Genomic DNA, 20486 nt, shown 5'->3' on the forward strand with positions numbered 1-20486 from the left:
CAGAAGTGGCATCTACACTGTTCTCTTTATTTCTTGAGTAGTTTCCCTTTGGGATTATACTCGGTACTACCATGTTTGGACATCACCGTGTATTTTGTAAATTCCCATTATTGAACTTTCTACATACTACGTACTACGTTGCGTTCTCCTTATCGTGGTTGGAATTATTTAAATGAGACTGCTTAAGCTTTTTTAGCATCCATGTAAAAAGGATGCCTGGCTAACATGCACCATTTCCATGTGACTGATACAGTGAATAAAGCAGGAAGTGGAAAAGATGTTTACACACAATTTATTGAATCTTTACTATGTGCCAAGCGCACTAGGATACATGCATTGTCTTATTTAATTTCATGACAACATGGGAGGTGGATACCTCTGTCATTTCTCTTCTGTAGCTGAGGAAACACAGTCAGAGGTATTGTGTGACTTGTCCAATTCACAGAGCTAGTGAGGATCAAGCCAGAATTCAAATCCTGATTTTTCTGACACCAGAACCAGTGCACTCAGCGATGATGAAGTGCTACACCATTATGCACGCCAGAGTGAGTGAATGTCATCTGGGCTATCACTGAAAAAATTAATCAGTAGTCACTCTATACTCGAATAAAAGATAAAAAGTTAAAAAAAAAAGTCAATCTAAGAGAGAAATGGAAAGTCTTATTCAAGCCAATATAAGAAGTAGAGCCTGGAGGCTGTCTCTCGGAAAGTTCTGAGAACTGTTCCAAAGTGGTAAAGGGGAAGCCAGTATGTATGTGACCTTGGAAGGAGTGTGTGCAGTTAAGCACATGTCTTGGTAGAAGGGTACTGCTGTTCCCAGGGGACAGATATCTTAATTAATGGTTTTAGTGCTTCTCTAAGTATGAGAAGATCCAATAAACTGGATCAATAGAATTTTTCCTGAAAATATCTGACTGTCTAAGGGCCGGTTTTGTCAGGTTTAGGAGAGCACAAGGTACTTCATTCTGATCTTTGTCTTGAATTCCTTTCAGGATGTGCTGTAGGTCAGCGACCACAGTGGCTAAAGACCTGATTCTTGTAGAACAGGATAGTGGGCAGTGTTCTTTATTTTACAGTCCTTTCCCTTCTGTCTTAATTTCAGTCATGGTTTGGGAGGTATTTTGTGACCACTTTGTCCCACAGCGCTAGAAATGCACATTCCCAAGTCAAGTGAGGACTTTTTTGACAGGCCACAGAAAGTGCTGTTACTGGGCCAGTTTCTGTTAACAGTAACCAAAAGCCTCTGGACCACCTGTCTTACTAGTCTGTTACAGTCCTCAGAATAGTTCCCTTTTGTTGCTTCTTCCCATTCTGTACATTATTACAATCACTGATCTTGTAAAACTATGTATTTGATCAAATTGTTTCTAGTCACCTAATTATCATTAATTTTATCTGAGGCTCAGGCACACATTTGGTGGGTTTCCCAGGTGGCTCAGTGGTAAAGAATCTGCCTGTCAGTGCAGGAGATGTAAGAGACATGGGTTCAGTCCCTGGGTCGGAAAGACCCCCTGAAGGAGGAAATGGCAACCCCCTCCAGTACTCTTGCCTGGAGAATCCCATGGTCAGAGGAACCTGGCAGGCTACAGTCCATGGGGTTGCAAAGAGTCGGACACAACTGAGTGACTGAGCGTGCATGCCTACATTTGCAGGGAACTTTAATCTTGTAAAATAGGCAGCATATAATATAACTAGTAACATTAATAAGGTCATAAGCAAGTATTTAAAGTAAGAACTTCCATTATGCGTGACCCAGTTTCTCCAGGTTGTCTGACTAGTCAGTTCTGCACCAATCGCTGTCTTTAAGGGAAATGATATATTGGCATTGACATAAAGTTCACCAATGATGTCTGCACATACAAGGCAAGTAAGCAGGAGGTCACTGTGACCCCTTTCCAGGATTGACAAAGGAATGTTATGTCTAAGGAGTTACATGGCTGGAGCCAGAAGGAGAAAAGTTGATCTTTGTGGTTGAGCAGGTATTTCTGCTACATGGGAGCTCTGCTTAACACATAATGCAGATGCACAATGTAAGTAGAAGGGAGGAAGGAAGCCAAAGGGCAGAGAGAAAGTTTTATGTCTAAATTTTCCTTGTCTTGCCTTAAAATGTGTATTTCTTTTTATTAAGGAGTTAAGAAACAAATCCAGTGTGAGGCCTGACTTTAGATCCCTGGACCTAACCACTTGTCTCCCTCCTGTCTTCTCTCTTGCAGGCACTGGGTACCTCGACAACGTGACCTTGATCTCAGCCCGCCCCGTCTCGGGAACTCCAGCACCCTGGGTTGAACAATGTGTATGTCCTGTTGGGTACAAGGGACAGTTCTGCCACGAATGTGCTTCTGGCTACAAAAGAGATTCAGCCAGACTGGGACCTTTCGGCACCTGTATTCCTTGTAACTGCCAAGGGGGAGGGGCCTGTGATCCAGACACAGGTGAGTGAAAAGACACCGGAACCAGGCGGTTCGGGGTGCAGCCAGGTGACCGGGGTCTCCCGTGGAAGAGAGAGCTGTGCAGGAAAGGCCGTGCCTGAGCTCATTTCAGAGATGGGAAAGGATTAAGGAGAGCAGGGCTGGACTCCAGGGAAGATGGACACGGCGCTTTATTACATTCCATCCTTTTCACGATGGAAATGCCACAAGATTGTGAGAAAGGTGCTAGGTTACAGGAAATGGCTGTCACGGTTCAGTGCTGGGTCGGGGAGCTGGTGTCACATTGCAAGAATTGTTTGGGGAGATCAAAGGCAGTGTCAGGACCGGAATGAATATGCCGACAAGTGGTGTAGTCAGGCCGTGGGGAAGAGGGGAGTGGTGTTAACTTATGGATGGTGGTAAAAGGAGTGCGTGTCTGCTTAGCCTGGGAGAGGGAGGGTGAGATTCAGGATCGTGGCCATGTTTAGAGTTGGCAGGAGGGCAGAGGGGAGGGCCAGCGCTCAGGCACTCTGGGGAAAGCTGCAGACAGGGAGGCTTTGAATTACTAACCCCTGCCTCCCACGCGTCGTCCTCTGTATTAAAGAAAGTGGATAGTTTTACCTGCTCATTTCTCTGCCCCTCCGTTCTCCCTCTGCCTCCCAGGAGATTGTTACTCAGGGGATGAGAACCCTGACATTGAGTGTGAGGACTGCCCCATCGGTTTCTACAACGACCCGCATGACCCAGGCAGCTGCAAGCCCTGTCCCTGTCGCAATGGGTTCAGCTGCTCCGTGATGCCCGAGACAGAGGAGGTGGTGTGCAATAACTGTCCCCACGGCATCACTGGTGAGGCCAGCTGCCCACCCTGTTCTCCTGCCATGCATCTGTCCAATCCAAGGGATCTCCAGGGACTGCTCATGACTCAGGGTTATTCTCAATGGGCTCATTTTAAAGATAAGGAGAGATCGATGCCCAAGAGCTGAAGTGGATTGAAGAAGGGCAGGGTGTAGAGCTATGGGAGGAGACATCTAAAGCTGTTTTAAGAGGTTTGTAATTAGGAGGCGAAGTTGTCAGATGAAATATGGAATTTAACTAAGTTTTAAAAAAATGAACCCCAAGGAGGGACTTCCCTAGTGGCCCAGTTGTTAAGATTTCACATTCCAGTGGGGTGAAGATGGGGGTTGGGGATGGGATGAGGGGTTGAGGGGTGGGTGCAGGTTTGATCTCTAGTTGGGGGTCTAAGATCCCACATGCCGCATGGCCAAAAAACCCAAAGATAAATAATATTATAACAAATTCAATATAGATTTAAAAAAAGGTCCTCATCAAAAACAAACAAAAAAAATTGAACCAAGCTAAAGAAGGAAACTTAGTAACGTTATACGTGTCACACCTCTCTGCTGGTTGGTCTCAAAGAAGAGCTTGTCTTGAGCCGCAGCCTTGGTGGTTTGGTGCTCCATCTGACTTTTCCCTAGCCAGCTTGTTAACTGGCAGGAAGGCCCCTGGTGGTGCTTGTGTTCTAGAATCTGTGACCACCGTGGAGTGGAAGAGTCAGCCTCTTGCTGTGGGTTCCTGCTCCTGAGCCTGCTTTTGTGGGGTCCCAGGTTAGGGAAGGTCTTCTGGGGAGTAGCATAATTTCAGCCTCTGCCTCTGGTTTTGCTTCTAATCGATGATCCCGTGGGCGGCTTGACTTGGTTCCTTCCAGGTGCCCGCTGCGAGCTCTGTGCCGACGGCTACTTTGGGGACCCCTTTGGGGAACATGGTCCAGTGAGGCCTTGTCAGCCTTGTCAGTGCAGCGACAATGTGGACCCCAGTGCCCCCGGGAACTGCGACCGCCTGACAGGCAGGTGTCTGAAGTGCCTTCACAACACGACCGGTGCCCACTGCGACCAGTGCAAAGCCGGCTACTATGGGGACCCCTTGGCTCCCAACCCAGCGGACAAGTGTCGAGGTAGGACTGCACCCCGAGGCAGACTGGCCAGGCTCTGTGTGTGTGTGTGTGCGTGTGTGCATGTACACGTGTGAGAACATACAAATGGGCAAGGCTGACCACGGGTAATATTGTGATGCTACTTTGGCTTCTCTGACCTGCCTGGACCTTTCACTGATCAGAAGTCTTAAGACCAATTTCCCCTGCAGCAGGGCTCTGGCAGTCAGAGCCAGAGGATGTCGAAAGGGTTAAGGCTGAGTGGGAGAAGTGAAAAGGGCCAGGTTTACATTCCAAAGTGGAAGAGGAGATAAAATGGGGCTGCCTCCTATGCTAGTCCCCAGGCTGGTAGGCAGGCAAGTGGCCGCCAGACCCGTAAGAGGGAGGTAATAAATGACTCGAGATGAAGCCTGGACACACTGAAGTGGGAGGGGAGTGGGCTGTAAAGTAGTTGGAGAGACCCTCTCAGGAAGTCAGTGTGATTGATGTATAGAAAGGTGACAGTCCACACGTCTCCTAAGGAGGTCGGGCTTCAAAGCAGTAGCTCTCGTGGAGCATTCCTGGGGGCTGCTTCAGATCAGATCAAAGCACGAATGTGCAGACCGGGCCTCTTGCTCAGCCCTTCTTTCAAGCCTTTGTATGTGTTCTGTTCTAGAGGCAAATTCAGTTCAAGGGAGCTGGCCTGCCACTTAGACTCACCGCTCAGTCACCAAGGTCCCAGACCAGCCTGGTGCCCAGAACTCAGGAACTTGCTTGTTTTAAGGTCCAGAGTGGCTCTGGGGACCCAGACCGGAGGTTCCCCAGGAGGTCTGCAGGGCGCCCAGAGCCCCTCATTCAGACCAGAGTGCCCAGCCCTGGAAATGCTTGAGGACCTCTGTGCAACTTAGGGCTTCTCCCCAGGGGCACAAATTCCACCTGCCCTGACCCCAGCTTGTGGGTTAGCTGTGATGTCATATGATAGGAAGCATTCCCATGACATCAGCAGTATGAGCTTAAGTCCAGTTTTTTAACGTACCTCTTGTATTATTCTGATCTCGCCAATTAATTTCTCTGAGTCTCAGTTTCCTCATACGGACGATTAATATTTTACTCAAAGTAGTTGCAAAGATAAAATAGCATATGAGAAAGCACACTGTAAACTATATAATTCCATCTGAAAAGAAAAGTGAAATTGTTAATTGCTTAGTCATGTTCAATTCTTTGCGACTCCATATACTGTAGCCCACCAGCCTCCTCTGTCCATGGGATTCTCCAGGCAAGAATACTGGATGGGTTGCTGTCTTTTCTCTGGGGATCTTCCCAACCCAGGAATTGAACCCAGGTCTCCTGCATTGCAGGCAGATTCTTTACTGTCTGAGCCACCAGGGAAGCCCATATCTATAAAGTGCTATTAACAGAGATCTCACTGCATTTAGACAATATAATTTTTTCACTGAACTGTCTTTTATCAAGCTCTCACCATGTGTGCAGTGTGGAGCTATATACTGATGTTATAATAATGAATAAGTCAGCCCAGCTCAGCAAAGAGCTCATATGCTAACAAGGAAGACACAGAAATATGGAAGCAAATAATAACATATGCTCAGATGTTATTCCAAGAGTTTTGTGATCACTGAAGTTGGAGTACCCAGAGAATCACTCCATGTGAGCAGTGTCTCACCCACTGGTATATCCTCAGCTCCTAGAACAGAATGTGACCCAGTGCTACTGAATCAGTTTGATTGAATAAAGGTACTACTTTACTGCATTCCCTACGTCAAAGGCAGCAGAGCAGAAGGACAACAGTAGTGGCTCTTCCAAAGTTCTCATTCTTGCCATCTTCTTGCTGCATGTCCTAGGACAGATTACTCAACCTCTCTGAGCCCATATTTCTCATCTGTAATATGCAGGGAGGTGTCTACATCTGGCATATTGTAGGCCCAGAAGAAATGTTACTCTTCCTGTGAGCAAACCCAGAGTATCTGTGGAATATCCAAGAGACTTACAATTTAATGGGGGGAAGTAAATCAGTGTCACTAGAAAGGATGGGCTGTTGAAGTGTCTCTTCACCCACACACACACACCAAACAGACCTGCCAGATGATTCCCAAGACCTCTCTGTGTTGGGAATGTGCTTGGAGACATAGCCAAGAAACTAATCCAACACAATATGAATCAACAAGGGCAAAGAAGGGTTCTTTGCTTGGGTAACTGGATCTTCCTTTTATCTTTGCTATACCTCCAGGTTCCAGAATTAGTTTGACATGAAAGCTTCCTGTTTGTCTTTTGTCTCTAGCTTGCAACTGCAACCCAATGGGCTCGGAGCCCGTGGAGTGTAGAAGTGATGGCAGCTGTGTTTGCAAGCCAGGATTTGACGGCCTCAACTGTGACCATGCAGCATTAACCAACTGTCCAGCTTGCTATAATCAAGTGAAGAGTCAGGTGTGCATGCTAGCCAGCCCTCACCTTCACAAGTAGAATCCTGAAGTATCTTCTGGGTGGTTCTGTCACAAACCCAGGCTCCTCCTAGTCTCCTGAGGACAGGAGTGGGGATTACTATTTCTCTCTTGAAAAATTGTTATGTTAAAAAATTTCCATGTAGTAGTAATAATACTTCAGAGTTAGGTTCTTATATTTACCATTTTTGAAAAATGTGTTATTCTTTAAAAGTCACATAGGTGGAACTGAAAATGCCACCCATGTCCACTGAATCTGAATTCAGTGCTCTATTATAATATGCCACTTTCTCAATGGATTTTTCCCAAGAAATGTCCTTATGAAACAAACAAAGGAAACCTAAACATATAAAAGAGATGTCATGGATCACTGCCTTGTCATGGCAAAGGGGCTTGCATAACTCAATGAAGTTATGAGCCAAGCTGTGCAAGGACACCCAGGATGGGTCACAGTGGAGAATTCTGACAAAACATGGTCCACTGAAGGAGGGAATGGTGAATCTCTCCAGTATTCTTGCCTTGAGAACCCCATGAACAGTATGAAAAGGCAAAAAGATATGACACCAGAAGATGAGCCCCCCATGTTGGAAGATGTCCAGTATGCTACTGGATGTCCAGAAAGAAATAAGTGGCTGGGCCAAAGTGGAAATAATGCTCAGTTGTGGATGTGTCTGGTGGTGAAAGTAAAGCCCAATACTGTAAAGAACAATACTGCATAGGAACCTGGAATGTTAGGTCCGTGAATCAAGGTAAATTGGATGTGGTCAAGCAGGAAATGGCAAGGGTGAACACTGATATTTTAGGAATCAGTGAACTAAAATGGATGGGAATGGGTGAATTTAATTCAGATGACCATTGTATCTAAAACGGTCTGTGCAAGAATCCCTTAGAAGAAATGGAGTAGCCCTCATAGTCAACAAAAGAGTCTGAGATGTAGTACTCGAGTGCAATTTCAAAAGTTGCAGAATGATCTCAGTTCGTTTCCAAGGCAAACCATTCAGCATCACAGTAATCCAAGTCTATGCCCTGACCACTGATGCTGAAGTTGACTGGTTCTGTGAAGATTTACAGGACCTTCTAGAACTAACACCAAAAAAAGATGTCCTTTTCATCACAGGGGACTGGAATGCAAAAGTAGGAAGTCAAGAGATACCTGGGATAACAGGCAAGTTTGGCCTTGGAGTACAGAATGAAGCAGGGCAGATGCTAACAGAGCTTTGCCAAGAGAACACACTGGTCATAATAAACACTCTCTTCCAACAACACAAGAGACGATGTGATGTCTACACGTGGACATCACCAGATTGTCAATACTAAAATCAAATTGATTGTATTCTTTGCAGCTAAAGATGGAGAAGCTGTATACAATCAGCAAAAACAAGACTGGGGAGCTGACTGTGGCTCAGATCATGAGCTCCCTATTACCAATTCAGACTTAAATTGAAGAAAGTAGGGAAAACCATCAGGCCATTCAGGTATGACCTAAGTCAAATCCCTGATGATTATACAGTGGAGGTGACAAATAGATTCAAGGAATTAGATCTGATAGAGTGTCTAAAGAACTATGGACAGAGGTTCATAACCTTGTACAGGAGGCGGTGACTAAAACCATCCCCAAGAAAAAGAAATGCAAGACGGCAAAGTGGTTATTTAAGGAGGCTTTACAAATAGCTGAGAAAAGAAGAGAATCAAAAGGCAAGGGAGAAAGGGAAAGATATACCCAACTAAATGCAGAGTTCCAGAGAACAGCAAGGAGCGATAAGAAAGCCTTCTTAAGTGAACAATGCAAAGAAACAGAGGAAGACAATAAAATGGGGAAGTCTAGAGATCTCTTCAAGAAAACTGGAGACATCAAGGGAGTATTTCATGCAAGGATGGGCACGATAAAAGAGATGGTAAGGACCTAATAGAAGCAGAGGAGATTAAGAAGAGGTGGCAAGAATACACTTAAGAACTATACAAAAAAAAGGTCTTAATGACCTAAATAACCATGATGGTGTGGTCACTCACCTAGAGCCAGACATCCTAGAATGTGACGTCAAGTGGGCCTTAGGAAGCATTGCTAACAACAAAATTTCACTTCATGGCAAATAGAAGGAGAAAAAGTAGAAACAATAACAGATTTTTATTTTCCTGGGCTCCAAAATCACTGCGGATAGAGACTGCAGCCATGAAATTAAAAGATGCTTACTCCTTGGAAAGAAAGCTATGACAAACCTAGACAGCGTATTTAAAAAGCAGAGACATCACTTTGCCAACAAAGGTCCATGTAGTCGAAGCTATGGTTTTTCCAGTAGTCATGTACAGATGTGAGAGTTGGACCGTTAAGAAGATTGAGAGCCGAAGAATTGATGATTTCAAATTGTGGTGCTTGAGAAGACTTGAGTCCCTTGAGGACTCAAAGTTCAAACCAGTCAATCCTAAAGGAAATCAACCCTGAATATCCATCAGAAGGACTGATGCTGAAGCTGAAGCTCCAGTACTTTGGCCATGTGATGTGTAGAGCTGACTCACTGGAAAACACCCTGATGCTGGGAAAGGTAGAGGGCAGGTGGAGAACAGGGTGACAGAGGATGAGATGGTTGGGTGGCATCAGCAATTCAATGGACACGAGTTTGAGCAAATTTCGGGATATAGTGAAGGACAGGGAAGCCTGGCATGATGCAGTCTATGGGGTCGCAGAAGGTTGGACACGATTTAGCAACAGAACAACAACAACATAAAAGATATGTTGTTATCTTTTATTCCATAAAAGAGGAATCTAAAGGTGTCAGGGCTGTCCAAACAGAAATGGCCTCTAGAAATTTTTCATTCAAATTCCAGAGACGAATGAAATTGATGTTGTTGTTGTTAGTTGTGAATTATTATTTTTACTGGAGTGAAGGGCGGGGGAGCGAAGGGTCCAAACAGAACCCAAATGCAGAACAAACTCAGCCTGTTTTTTAAATTTATCTATTTAACCAGCCTCTGTAGCACTTCCTCTATTCCCGGCTCTATTCTACAAATATTAACTCATTTAGTCCAAATAATAAGTCTGTGCGATATTATTATCCTCATCCTATGGATAAAGAAAGTGACTTGCCTAAGGTCACACAGCTAGTGAGTAGTGGGACCAGGATCCAGACTCAGAAAGTCTAGGGTCTAGAGTCTGAATTTTACCATGACATGCCAAGCGTTTCTGGACTTATAGCCATTAGCCCCTGGATGCATGCGTGTGTGCTCAGTCGCTTCAGTTGTGTCTGACTCTTTGTAACCCTATGGACTGTAGCCCACCAGGCTGCTCTGTCCATGGGATTCTTCAGGCAAGAACACTGGAGTGGCAACCAGTATTTCCATGCCCTTCTCCAAGGGATCTTCCCGATTCAGGGATCAAACTGGTGTCTCTTGTCTCCTGTTGGGGGGTGGGTTCTTTACCACTAGTGCCACCTGGGAAGCCTTAGCCCCTGGATACCTGGCATATTATATTCCACCGTGAACCCCATCCTCTGTTCTAATCCTCTTTCTTTCGTGGTTTCAGATGGATCAGTTTATGCAGCAACTTGAGAGCCTGGAGACACTGCTTTCGAAGGCTCAGGCTGGCGGAGGAGCAGTGCCTGACACAGAACTGGACGGCAGGATGCAGCAGGCTGAACAGGCCCTTCAGGACCTTCTGAGAGAAGCCCAGATTTCAGAAGGTGATGGAGGCCCGTTTTACACAGGAGAGAATTCAGAGGCTTAGAAAGCAGCCCCCTGGGTTATAGAATCTTTGGTGGTAACAGTTCAGCAGATGTCTCTGCCTAGCCCTTGAGGAGGTGGCAGGACTGTCTGTGATGTTCTCCTGAGATTTGAAATGATGGAGATAAAAAAGCATGCATTCACATACTGGGCTTTTACTGTTTTGCCGAAAGCCAGTCAAAGTCACTTTTTCAGCCCTCTATTTTTGATGACTTGACCCCCCAACGTGCTCATCCTCCCTTTCCTTGTTGGTGTTCAGGTGCTATTAGATCCCTCAATCTCCAGTTGGCCAAGGCCAGGAGCCAAGAGAATAGCTACCGGACCCGCCTGGATGACCTCAAGATGACCGTAGAGAGACTTCGGACCCTGGGCAGCCAGCATCAGGACCGAGTTCAGGATACCCGCAGGCTCATCACACAGATGCACCTGAGCCTGGAGGAGAGCGAGGCTGCCCTGCGGAACACTGTAGGTGGTGCTGGGCTAGGGGGTGAGAGTCCCTGCTGAGCTGGGGGGCCCACGGCACATGTCATGGGCTCACTTTGTCTCTCGGGTTTTCTGGTCTCTCTGGTAGTCAGTAGGACTTCTTTTCCTTGCAGCAGTCACAGCTTTCTTTGACTTCCTGCCAGTTCCCATTTTATGCTTTATGGCTTCCCAGGTGGCTCAGTAGTAAAGAATCCACCTGCCAAGCAGGAGATGTAGGTTCGATCCCTGGGTCAGGAAGATCCCCTGGAGGAGGAAATGGCAAACCCACTCCCTTATTCTTTCCTGGGAAATCCTATGGACAAAGGAGTCCAGCAGGTTGCAGTCCATGGGGTCACAAAAGAGTTGGACACGACTTAGTGACAGCCTTTCTCTTTTACCAGTTCATTTCTTGCTACCTGTAGCATTGTCTGCTCCCTTCTTTCTTCCTATCTTCTAGCTTGTTAGCTCTGAGAGGGCAGGATTGAGTTTTGTTCATCTTTACTTTCTCAGCCCATAACACCAAGTATGGCTCTGACAAATGTTTGCTGTATGAAAGAATGAATGAACAAAATGAAGAGGGAAGGAAGGAGACCAATAAAAACATGGTGATGAAAATAGGGAAAAACTTTAACTACAGTATGGTTTTCCTAATGATGTAGCTTGTGGTGTGATAGGAAGAAGAGATTGAATGAACACTCTTGTCTTTCCGAATAAAGGAGGAAATGGGGACAATAATGTAAGATGGGAGGTGGATACAGAAAGTTGGAAGATAATCAGATATAATGCTGGGGAAATGAAGGATTTAAAAATACTGTGTATTGATTTTCCTTTTGTAGAATATTCAGAAAATAAATGTCCCCTATGATCTCATTTCTACGAAATAACTACCATTAAAACTTGGCCTATGTTCTGGACTTTAAATATATATGAAGATATAAACATGCATATATTTTAAAATCCATTTATATATACAGAATTTTTTTGAACTTGGATTTCTATTTGATTCAGTCTCTACATTTTTTTTTTTTTTTAATGTAATGACCATGGTAAACCAGGGACTCTTGATGCATCAGGTTGGGGAATTCTGTGTGACTAATGACAAGGGGTTCAGACAGGACAGCTGCAGAAGCTGCTTAGGCTCCATGGCTGCCAGCAAAGCCTTAACCATTTGTCCTTTTCCCACAGAACATTCCACCTTCAGAACACTACACAGGGCCAAATGGCTTTAAAAGTCTAGCTCAGGAGGCCACAAGACTGGCAGACAGGTGAGTACTTCTGGAGGGCACCTCTGCTTCAGACACCTCTGTGAGGCCAGACTTGAACAACTCTGCTGAGTATTCAGGACCAAAGCTCCATACTGATTACCTCCAGACTCCTTTGCAGCCATTCCCCTGCCCTGAAGCCATTTTTTAACTGCTTGGTTTTCAGTGTATGTCGGTGGCCACTGGGCAGGGTCATTTGGCAGGAGTTGAGGGTGGGGTGTTTCTTTTCCAGATTTCTCTATGACTCATGGTATGGCTTCAGTGTATGTCAGATGTAATTCCTTGGGCCCTGTGAAATGAATCAGCCCTTGGAAAAGAGTACTTTGCAGCTTTGAGGGACTCCAGGCTCCCACACCAAGCCTGGGAACAAGTCGCAACGAGTTGTTTGCTAGCCTGTGGGGGCCAAGAGTGCAGAGGGGGAGAACTCCCTCCTGAAAACCAGCTCTGCAGGGCCCTGGTAATCACAGGCAGCTCCTTAGTCCTTGCCTGATTGCAAATCCTACAATCAGGATTGATGCTGAAGAGGTTTGCTCCTGGCAGAGGGCTCAGCAAGGTGGCAGGCTCTGCTAATCCTGAATGGAATTCAGTCAGCAGAGGGGGCTGGCTCATGCTCTCATAATGTGAGCTGCCTCCTGGACTTGTTTTCATCAGTTTCTAGAACCAAGGGGACAAAAACAACTGGGGAACTGTTCTTGATGGGCTTTGTCCCCCTTAATGTTGGGCTAAGTTTAAAGATGCAGCAAAAAGTGGAGAGGGAGTTGGATCCTGGATAAAATAAAGCCTAGGATTTCTCCTGCAGAAAAGTTTATAAATGCAGTATTTATTTCCCTGAGACTTCTCCTGCCCATCTCCATCACTTGCTCTGATTATGCTAGAAATGGAGTAGATCATCAAAAAAGTTTAGGACGTGAGGCTATGTCTCAGAACACCTTCTGCTTCTTGATAGCACTTCTAATTGAGGAGCTCCATCTCATCTGGGTCAATTCTATTTGTTTTTTTGAGTCAAAGTAGTTCTCTTACTCCTCTCCCCTTATTTAAATAAAAGGCCAAAGGAAGCCCTTTTCATCCTTCCATATCATTTCTTTCTAGATTCCACATATAAAGGATGTCATATGATATTTCACCTTCTCAGTCTGACTTACTTCACTCAGTATGACGATTTCTAGGTTCATCCATGTTTATGCAAATGGCATTATCTCATTCTGTTTAATGGCTGAGTGATATTCCATTGTATATATGTATTGCATCTTCTTTATCTGTTCCTGTTGATGGGCATATAGGTTGTTTCCATGGCTTGGCTACTGTAAGTGGGGCTGCAGTGAACATTGGGATGCATGTATCCTTTCTCGTCATGTTTTCCTCCAGATATATGCCCAGGAGTGGGATTGTAGGTCATATGGTAGCTCTATTTGGGAGGAAGGGGTAGTTAGAGATTTGAAGATGGACATGTACACACTGCTATATTTTAAATGGGTAGCCAACAAGGACCTGTTGTATAGCACGTGCAATTCTGTTCAATGTCATGTGGCAGCCTGGATGGGAGGGAAGTTTAGGGGAGGATGGATACATGTATATATATGCATGGCTGAGTCCCTTGTTGTTCACCTGAAACTATCACAATGTTGTTAATCGGCTACACCCTAATACAAAATAAAGTGTTGTCGTATGGCAAAAAAAAAAATTTAAAAATAATAAAGGAAGCCCTTTGCTATAAAAACTCATTCTTTTTGATCCTTTCAGCCATGTCGAGTCAGCCAATAACATGGAGCAACTGGTCAGGGAAACTGAAGACTACTCCAAGCAAGCCCTGACCTTGGCGCGCAAGGCGGCTGCTGAAGGAGGCAGCAGTGGCAGCCTCCGTGGCTCCGTGGTGCAAGAGCTTGGGGGAAAGTACGTTTCAGCAGGTCCTCACACGGGCCAATATAATCTGCTCCCTCCCAGGGTACAATGCAAACCAGGTCTGAGGAGTGCTGTGTTCCTTTAAAAGTATCAATAGTAAGAAGGACAAGAAATGAGAGTGTTACTTTGGAGGAAAGCAGATGCCTTTAAGACTGGAAGAAAAACGTCAATTACTCTAAGTCAAGTTTCAGTTTTGATTTATAGATTGTATATTTGTAGATATGGTACCATCCGTGGTGTTTAAAGGAGGTGAAGAAACCCATCTGGTGGCATGGAGCGTATAAACAATATATTCATGTGATTAAGAATTGGAAAACTTGGGTTGAATTTTTCTGACCCAACCTATATAAACTTTAATGTCTGTGTTTAAATTATGGAAAGAGATACATATCAGACATTTATGCTCGTCTGGTTCTTTGGATAATCCTGACGACATAGTTTTAACAGAATGAAATTTCGCTTTTAATAAAAAGAGCGAATTCTCAAAGTCCGCTCTCTTCACTCCCTGCAGATTGGAGAAAATCAAGTCTCTGGCCCAGCAGCTATCGAGGGAGGCCACTCAAATTGACAATGAAGCAGATACGTCATATCAGCATAGTCTCCGCCTTCTCAGTTCAGCAACTCAGCTTCAGGGGGTCAATGATCAGTCCTTCCAGGTAAGAGCATCTAACCTATGCAGTGATGTACAGAAGAAGGGCCATAATGCTTTCTTCTCAGGGGATTCCATTGAATTGTTCAATCATCCAGTTTTTTCCCCATATTTACCTTTCTTGCTTTAAATTAAGAAGAGCATTTATCCTCCTCTTTCTTTATTCTTAAACTCCAATCGTGGTCCCTGATAACACCTTGGTTCATATTCTGAACCTATTTCTGTTGGTGAATACAAGTTTTCTGTCTCTTCCCTAGTTTGGGGGACTGTTGAAACCTGTGAGAAATTACCATGGAACTTTTGATATCTACCTTTGGGTCCAACCTATATATTTTCATGTGTAGCCACTTGGAAGGCTTTTTTTTTTTTTTTTTTTTCCTCAAAAGTTTGCATTGTTTCTGTCATCAATTCCTTTAACTATTCCAAATTTATTGGATTAAGATTCAGCTTTCTACCCACAGCAAAAAGCATTCACAATGATTTTCACACATAATAATAATAAAAAAATGCAGAGCAGACATAAAATTCGTTTGCTAGCTGGGGGGCATGCTGCCTGACTTGCATGAGGAATATTGCCTCATTTCTGTTGGACTTTGGGCCTGGATTGTTGTTTTCAGACAATGATGGCAGGTCATGGGAAGACTGGTGTGGCAACTGGCGAGCAGAAAGTAAGGCTTATTCATTTTTGGGGACTCACAGGTAGAAGCGAAGAAGATCAGACAAAAAGCTGACTCTCTCTCAAGCCTGGTGACTAAGCGAATGGATGAGTTCAAGCGTGTGCAAAGCAGTCTGGGAAACTGGGAAGAAGAAACCCAGAAGCTCTTACAGGATGGGAAGAATGAGAGACAGGTATCCTCTGTTTCTTCGTTCCTTCAGCAGACCCGTGTTGAAAGGCTACCAGTAAGAGGAGCCATCAGAAACTCGAAAGGTCATGGTATTGCTGCTTATTGAGACCTTAATGTGATTACCTCAGTTCCACTCACTGAAAGTGAAGTCACTCAGTCATTTCCAACTCTTTGCAACCCCATGGACTGTAGCCTACTAGGCTCTTCCATCCGCAGGATTCTCTAGGCGAGAATGCTGGAGTGGGTTGCCATTTCCTTCAGCCCTCCAATGTAGGAATAGGACTGAGGTCTTCTGGGCCCAATTTTGATCTAGCTGTCTATGAAGACATATGTCTATACTTCCTAGGTATATATGACATATGTCTATGAAGTGTATGTCCATACTTCAGGAAGTATCCAGGGTTTAAAATTAGGATTTGTAAAACTGTTCTTGTCCCTGAGTAGAGCTCGAGTCTGTCCTCAATGTGGAATCCTACTGGGTCATCGGGTTATAAAGTCTGTGTGGTCTCAGGTTGTGGAGGGTTGCTGCAGCACCCCCTAGACTCCAGGAATCAAGTTCTCTGTTGTGAAGAGCAGTGTGTCAGAGCGGCTATGCTGGCAGGAGGGCTCTGCCTGGGTGTGTGTTATAATTACTCTAATCTTGTTCCGCCTGCCCATTTACAGAAATCAGATCAGCTGCTTTCCCGTGCCAACCTTGCTAAAAGCAGAGCCCAAGAAGCACTAAGCATGGGCAATGCCACTTTTTATGAAGTTGAGAATATCTTAAAGAACCTCAGAGGTGAGTATTTCGGGGTTCAGATCACTTGAGTATTTTAAAGGTATAAACGTGACTTTGGTTTATTTTGAATCTTCATAAATCTCTGTAAGTGGCAGGCATGTTGAGGTATTAATAGACACTCAATAAATATCTTTGTAAAGAAAAACGTTTAAAAATATTTAATACAGTAGAAACAATTATGAAAACTGCAAGTGTTAATCACGCAGTTGCGTCCAACTCTCTGTGACCCAGTGGACTGTAGCCCGCTAGGTTCTTCTGTCCATGGGATTGTCCAGGCAAGAATACTGGAGTGGGTAGCTATTCCCTTCTCCAGAGGATTTTCCCAACCCAGGGATCCAACCCACATCTCCCACATTGCAGGCAGATTCTTTACCATCTGAGCCACGAGGGAAGCCCATATTGTACTAACTGTCAAAAGGCTTGAGTTCTGATCTGTGCTCAATCATGTGATTAGGCTGAGCTGGCTGTGTGACTGTAGGCAAGTCACATAACCTTTCCAGACTCTGATTTTCTCATCTCTAAAAGAAGAAATTTCAACTAAACTGCTTCAAAGGTCCTGCAGAGATTTGCTATCTCACTGCCATATAGATAGTTTTCTTTTCTCTCCCCTTCTTTCTTTGGCCTGGTTGGTTCCAATATAGAGTCAGTGAGGCTGCCTTGTGATAAATGATATCGAACAAGCTTTGTCATAGCATCTAGATTCCAGGAAATTTGGGTTTGTGCCTTGCAGTGCATGCATGCTAAGTCGCTTCAGTTGTTTCCGACTCTTTGTGATCCTGTGGACTGTAGCTGGTCAGTCTCCTCTGTCCATGGGGTTCTCCAGGCAAGAATGCTAGAGTGGGTTGCGGTTCCCTCCTCCAGGGGAATCTTTCCGACCCAGGGATCGAAGCCGACTCTTTTCTGTCTCCTGCGCTGGCAGGTGCGTTTTTTACCACTAGCTCCACCTGGGAAGCCCTGCAGAGATTTGGTTAAAGTTTCAGGCTTCTTCACTAAAGAACAACAATAAAGACGTTTTCAAGTCTTGGGATTTTCTTCTTCACAGAAGTACCTCTCTACCCCTTCTATTCAACTGCTAACTGCTGCCATTGGCAGCTTAGGGTTTAAGGCTCTGGGTTGAAACTTTGGGCTTCAAAGAGTCTACTTGTTTCTGATTCATTTGGAGGTTCACTTTTGCAAAGATGGGGACCCAGGATAGGCTGATTGTTGATCGTCAGTTCAATACTTTCTCTTGGACAAGAAAGAGTCATGACCACAACTTTCCACTCTCTCATCCCTTGGGTGCTATTAACACTCTGATTTTTCTTAAAGGCCTCAGCCCCTTTCATCTTCAGTTGTAAGTTAATTTTCATCTTCATGGCAATGTTTTCTTATCTTCATTTCAGAGTTTGATCTGCAGGTTGAAGACAGAAAAGCAGAGGCTGAAGAGGCCATGAAGAGACTCTCTTACATCAGCCAGAAGGTTGCAGATGCCAGCGACAAGACCAGGCGAGCAGAAACAGCCCTGGGGGGTGCTGCTACCGACGCCCAGAGGGCAAAGACTGCAGCCGGGGAGGCCCTGAAGATCGCGGGCAAGATAGAACAGGTAAAGAGAAATCTCAGGTCAGCAGGAGCAGCTTCAAACATACCGGTCATGTTGAATGAGCGAGAGCGTTGGGCTCATTCTGACCTGTAAGACTCAGCGTCCTGTTATGGTCCATGGTGTTCCCAGATCCACTTGGCTGGCCTTTTGGTTGGGTGGTTCACGAGCCTGTTATTGACTGAGGGCTGGAGCCCCACCCCCGCCATTTTCAGCCCCCTTTTTAGAGAACACCATGAGAAGAACCATGCAAGATTGCTTTTTATTTAGATATTCTGTTAGTTTCCTGGACCTGCTATCAAAAAGCAGCACAGATTGGGTGGCTTAAAGCAACAGGAATTTTTTCTCTCAGAGCTCTGGAGGCTAGAAGTATGAAATCAAGGTGTCAGCAGAACGGTGCTCCCTCCGAGACTCTGGCTAGAAAGCTCCCGTGCTTCTTCCTAGCTTCTGGCGGTGGCTGTCAATCCTTTGTGTTCCTTGGTTGGCAGTCACTTCTCTCCAGTCCCTGCCTCTGTCATCACCTGGGGCTCTTCTTCCTGCATCTCTCCAGCTCTTCTTATAAGGACACTGGTTGGATTCGGGGCCCACTCTCCTCCAGCATAACCTTATCTTAATAAACTACATCTGCAACAACCCTATTTCTGAATTAGGTCACACTCTGAGGTATTAGGGGTTAGAATTTCAACACATCTTCTTTGGGGGGACACAATTCAACTTGCAGCAACTATCCCAGTGTTTTGATTCGAGATTGTGAAATTCTGGAGTTCTGGGTCTAAGCTCCACTTACTCATTTTTCACTTTGTTTCCACTCTGTGCCAGCACTGTGCTGGGGATATGGAGATGGGGAAAACTCAGTCCTTCTCTTTAAGGAGCACTCAGTGTCATGGGAAAGACAGACTAGTTGCACTTACAGCACAAATGTTAAGTGCTACAGTAGAAAGAGTGCTTCTCAACTGGAAGAGAGCTTCCTAGTTCTGATTTAAGTGTGACTTTTAGAAATCATGGACTTCCCTGGTGGCTCAGACGGTAAAGCGTCTGTCTACAATGTGAGAGACCTGGGTTCAATCCCTGGATTGGGAAGATTCCCTGGAGAAGGAAATGGCAACCCACTCCAGTACTCTTGCCTTGAAAATCCCATGGACAGAGGAGCTTGGTGCAGGCTACTATCCATGGGGTCGCAGAGTCGGGCACAACTGAGCGACTTCACTTCACTTTCACTTTAGAAATCATAAGCAACTCTAGAAAGCCCAGAGGGGACTTTTGGTGTCTAGACTGTGTGGCCTCACTCTTGGATTACTTCCAAAAATAATCTCAAATCTTAGGTCCCTTTAGGGTAGAGACCAATTTTCTATGCATCTTTTTATATGGCTTCTAGCACAGAGACACCTGTGACATGATGCCTAATAGTAGCTTGTTGATAAAGATATTAAGATTCACTCATCCTAGTAAAAACAAAACTCAAAGCTGTAGCCCATTCATTCTCTGCACCCCAAACTCAAGTGTCTTGGGGGAACAAAGCCATTCAAAAGATGATGGCAGTAAAGAAACACGACAAAGAAGGAGTTGAGTTTCTCACCCTCTGGGTTTTCCCAACTGGTTCCTGATTCACTCACACCGTTTGTTGAGCTTGACCCGGGAGGGAAGCAGGGTCTCACAGCTGACCATTAGAGTCTCTGGAGACATACCCCCAAATTCATTTGTTTGAGGCAGAGCTTGGGGAAGGGGGTGTCCCCAAGTCTGACTGTCTCGTTGTTCATCTCACTTACTCCATCAGAGCCCGGCCACAGCTGTATTTTTTCTGTGGTCGTCTTTGGGATGTTTCTGTGCCTCACCCCTCTCTCCTTCCGTCCCTGGCTCCTTTTGTTCCCCCAGGAGATTGGGAGTCTGAACGTGGAGGCCAATGTGACAGCAGATGGAGCCTTGGCCATGGAGAAGGGACTGGCCACTCTCAAGAGTGAGATGAGGAAAGTGGAAGGAGAGCTGGCAAGGAAGGAGCGGGAGTTTGACGTGGATATGGACACAGTGCAGATGGTGAGTTCCCATGGTTTTCCACGGCAGAGTCCTGTAACCTGGCCACTGTGGGAACACCCTTTCCAGATGGGCTTGTGCTTATTTTTTCCTCAGGTAATTACAGAAGCCCAGAGAGTTGACAGCAGAGCCAAGAATGCTGGAGTTACGATCCAAGACACACTCAACACATTGGATGGCATCCTACATCTAATAGGTATGTGGAGTATCCACAACCTTCCAACCTGTGTTCCAGGGCTTCTCCCCAGAAGATTAACTAGACTTAGTCCCGATGCGTGGGAATCTCAACTTCCCTTAAGGGTGTCAGGAAATTTGCTTTGTTTCCAGGCTCAGATACCTTAGGCAGGTTGCTTTTCATTTGCTGTGGTCTATTTTACCATCTCTAAGGTGGGTCACTGGGCATCTGCCTATTGCCCTTGGAGATGAAAGTCTGTAGGTCAAAGAACTGGGTGTACTTGGGGAAGGTATGTTGAGGCTCAGAGAGGTTAATAATGTTCTGCAGA

At 45.3% G+C, this 20486-nt stretch overlaps 1 protein-coding gene across 1 annotated transcript in view; it reads left to right on the forward strand.

Moving 5' to 3' along the window:
• The window catches only part of LAMC2 (laminin subunit gamma 2), a 67760-nt gene that overhangs the window by 42592 nt on the left and 4682 nt on the right, over positions 1-20486 (forward strand). Inside the window, exons 9-22 of the mRNA XM_019976491.2 lie at positions 2214-2432; positions 3072-3254; positions 4114-4359; positions 6611-6756; positions 10288-10444; positions 10744-10949; positions 12132-12211; positions 13949-14098; positions 14619-14763; positions 15456-15605; positions 16265-16379; positions 17762-17961; positions 19828-19986; positions 20080-20179. Coding sequence (XP_019832050.2) covers positions 2214-2432; positions 3072-3254; positions 4114-4359; positions 6611-6756; positions 10288-10444; positions 10744-10949; positions 12132-12211; positions 13949-14098; positions 14619-14763; positions 15456-15605; positions 16265-16379; positions 17762-17961; positions 19828-19986; positions 20080-20179 — 2256 coding nt within the window. The remainder of the gene's footprint in view (positions 1-2213; positions 2433-3071; positions 3255-4113; positions 4360-6610; positions 6757-10287; positions 10445-10743; positions 10950-12131; positions 12212-13948; positions 14099-14618; positions 14764-15455; positions 15606-16264; positions 16380-17761; positions 17962-19827; positions 19987-20079; positions 20180-20486) is intronic.

This window comes from Bos indicus, chromosome 16 (genome assembly GCF_029378745.1).
Source record: "Bos indicus isolate NIAB-ARS_2022 breed Sahiwal x Tharparkar chromosome 16, NIAB-ARS_B.indTharparkar_mat_pri_1.0, whole genome shotgun sequence".
Lineage (NCBI taxonomy): Eukaryota > Metazoa > Chordata > Mammalia > Artiodactyla > Bovidae > Bos > Bos indicus.